At 43.6% G+C, this 1,951-nt stretch overlaps 1 protein-coding gene across 1 annotated transcript in view; it reads right to left on the reverse strand.

Moving 5' to 3' along the window:
• rhot2 (ras homolog family member T2) overlaps positions 1–1,951 on the reverse strand; it is a 14,638-nt gene that overhangs the window by 3,511 nt on the left and 9,176 nt on the right. The window contains exons 14-17 of the mRNA XM_008436345.2: positions 1,660–1,760; positions 872–1,002; positions 699–779; positions 508–630 (exon numbers count right to left, since the gene is read on the reverse strand). Of these exons, the coding sequence (XP_008434567.1) occupies positions 508–630; positions 699–779; positions 872–1,002; positions 1,660–1,760 (436 nt within the window). The remainder of the gene's footprint in view (positions 1–507; positions 631–698; positions 780–871; positions 1,003–1,659; positions 1,761–1,951) is intronic.

Here is a 1,951-nt window from a genome sequence, read left to right on the forward strand (position 1 = left end):
TAACGCTAATGCCGATAACGCTAATGCCGATAAAGCTAATGCCAATAAAGCTAATGCCAATAACACTAATGCCAATAAGGGTAATGCCGATAACGCTAATGCCAGTAACGCTAATGCCGATAACGCTGATGCCAGTAACGCTAAGGCCAGTAACGCTAAGGCCAGTAACGCTAATGCCAATAAAGGTAATGCCGATAACACTAAAGCCGATAACGCTAAAGCCAATCTTGCAAACACAGTTCTTGCTAACACCAATAAAGCTAACCCTGATAATGCTAAAGCGGATAATGCTAAAAATGCTAATCGGGATAACGCTAAAGCTGCTAATGCCCTTGGGGATTGTGATAAATCTGATAACGCTAATGCGCTAACTGAAACACATAAACTCATTAAAGCAAAACTTTAGTTTGTTTGATCTTTCTGATCTTACTAAGCTGAACCCAGGAACCAGGGAGAAACACCTGGACATCGACCTTTCACCTCTGCGACCTTGACCCCGACACTGACCTTGTAAATGCTGGCGCAGTAGTCGAAGGAATGGGGATCGCTGGCGTCGTACATGAGACAAGCGACGTCGCAGGCGGCGTCCGACGCCTTGAGGAACTCCATTTCCACATCCACCTCGTTCAGCTGCAGGGAGGAAGGCTCAGAGGTCAGGGAGGGGTCAGAGGTCAAAGGGCAGCAGCTCTGATACTTACCATCAGGTATTTCTCCTGGTTGCCGATCTGAACTGTATTTATGACATACGGTGAGAAGGCACTGCTGGCGTTTCCTTTACTCTGATGAAACAAAACCAGGAAATGAAACAGTTTAACGGTTTGCGGCGTCAAACGGGTTTTCGTTTTCCACCGATTATTTTTTCAGAACGAACCAGAACGCTGCGGCCCACGAACGCCTGGAGGAAGGCGGTCTTCCCGGTGCCGCGCGGCCCGATCACCTTGCAGAGAAACGCTGACCTCAGCGTCTGACGCTTTTCCAGATCCACATCCTTCTCCCGGGTCACTGCATCCAAAACATAAAACAAGTGAACGGCAAAATATGCAAAACGGGTTTTAAACCTCAACATTGTACAACGTGTAGAAATATTTAAAAATTAAGATTCACAGATTAGAAAAAATAAATTTACTTCCTTTAAATTTCAAACTTTTCCAAACTATGAAGATAAAAACAAATTAATTAAAAACGTAGATAATTATTTCCAGATTTAGTCATTTAATCAAACGTGACATTGAACTTTATTACCAAACTGTGATGTTTGAATATCAAACACTTTCCAGTCCTTGAAAACACATCAGTGAAACCGTTGTGTTTTCAAGGATTTCAAGCACCTGATCCAAACTGCATTAAAGTTCTGGGAACACAGACGAGCAACGCAACGTTTCCAAAAATGATTTAAAAGTAGCCAAAAAGTTACTCAGAAGAATAAAAAAATAAAAGGTAAAAAGTTACTCGAGTACTGATCAAATTATCAATCATTTAATATTTCATGTTTGTTTTTCATTCAGTGGGTAAAAAAGTAAAATTTTACTCAAGAGCATAAAAACTTTATAATAAAATAAAGTAGAGCTTAGTGAAAATAAAGTAAATTCTCTCTAAGACGTTACTTCAGTAAAGGTAACAGGTGCAGCTGGCTGCTGCCCAGCAGGTTGCGTCCCTCACCTGTGACGGCTGCGGTCTGCGACTCTTGCTCGGTCAGGATCGGGTAACCCAGGTAACCCAGGTGCTCCAGGCAGCGGTGGACGTCCAGGTAGGCAGAGAGCCTGAAACCACAAGCCACAGATTCAGCCAGAGAGAAAACGAGCGGCTAACGAGCGGCTAACGAGTGGCTAACGAGCGGCTAACGAGTGGCTAGCGCCTCGTTCACACGGCAGGATGTCAAAACCATGAAAAACCTTCAGTTTAGCAGGTTCAATCGAACAGATTTCACTCACTGGCATTCAGATCCCAGACA

The sequence above is a fragment of the Poecilia reticulata genome, linkage group LG19 (genome assembly GCF_000633615.1).
Source record: "Poecilia reticulata strain Guanapo linkage group LG19, Guppy_female_1.0+MT, whole genome shotgun sequence".
Classification (NCBI taxonomy): domain Eukaryota; kingdom Metazoa; phylum Chordata; class Actinopteri; order Cyprinodontiformes; family Poeciliidae; genus Poecilia; species Poecilia reticulata.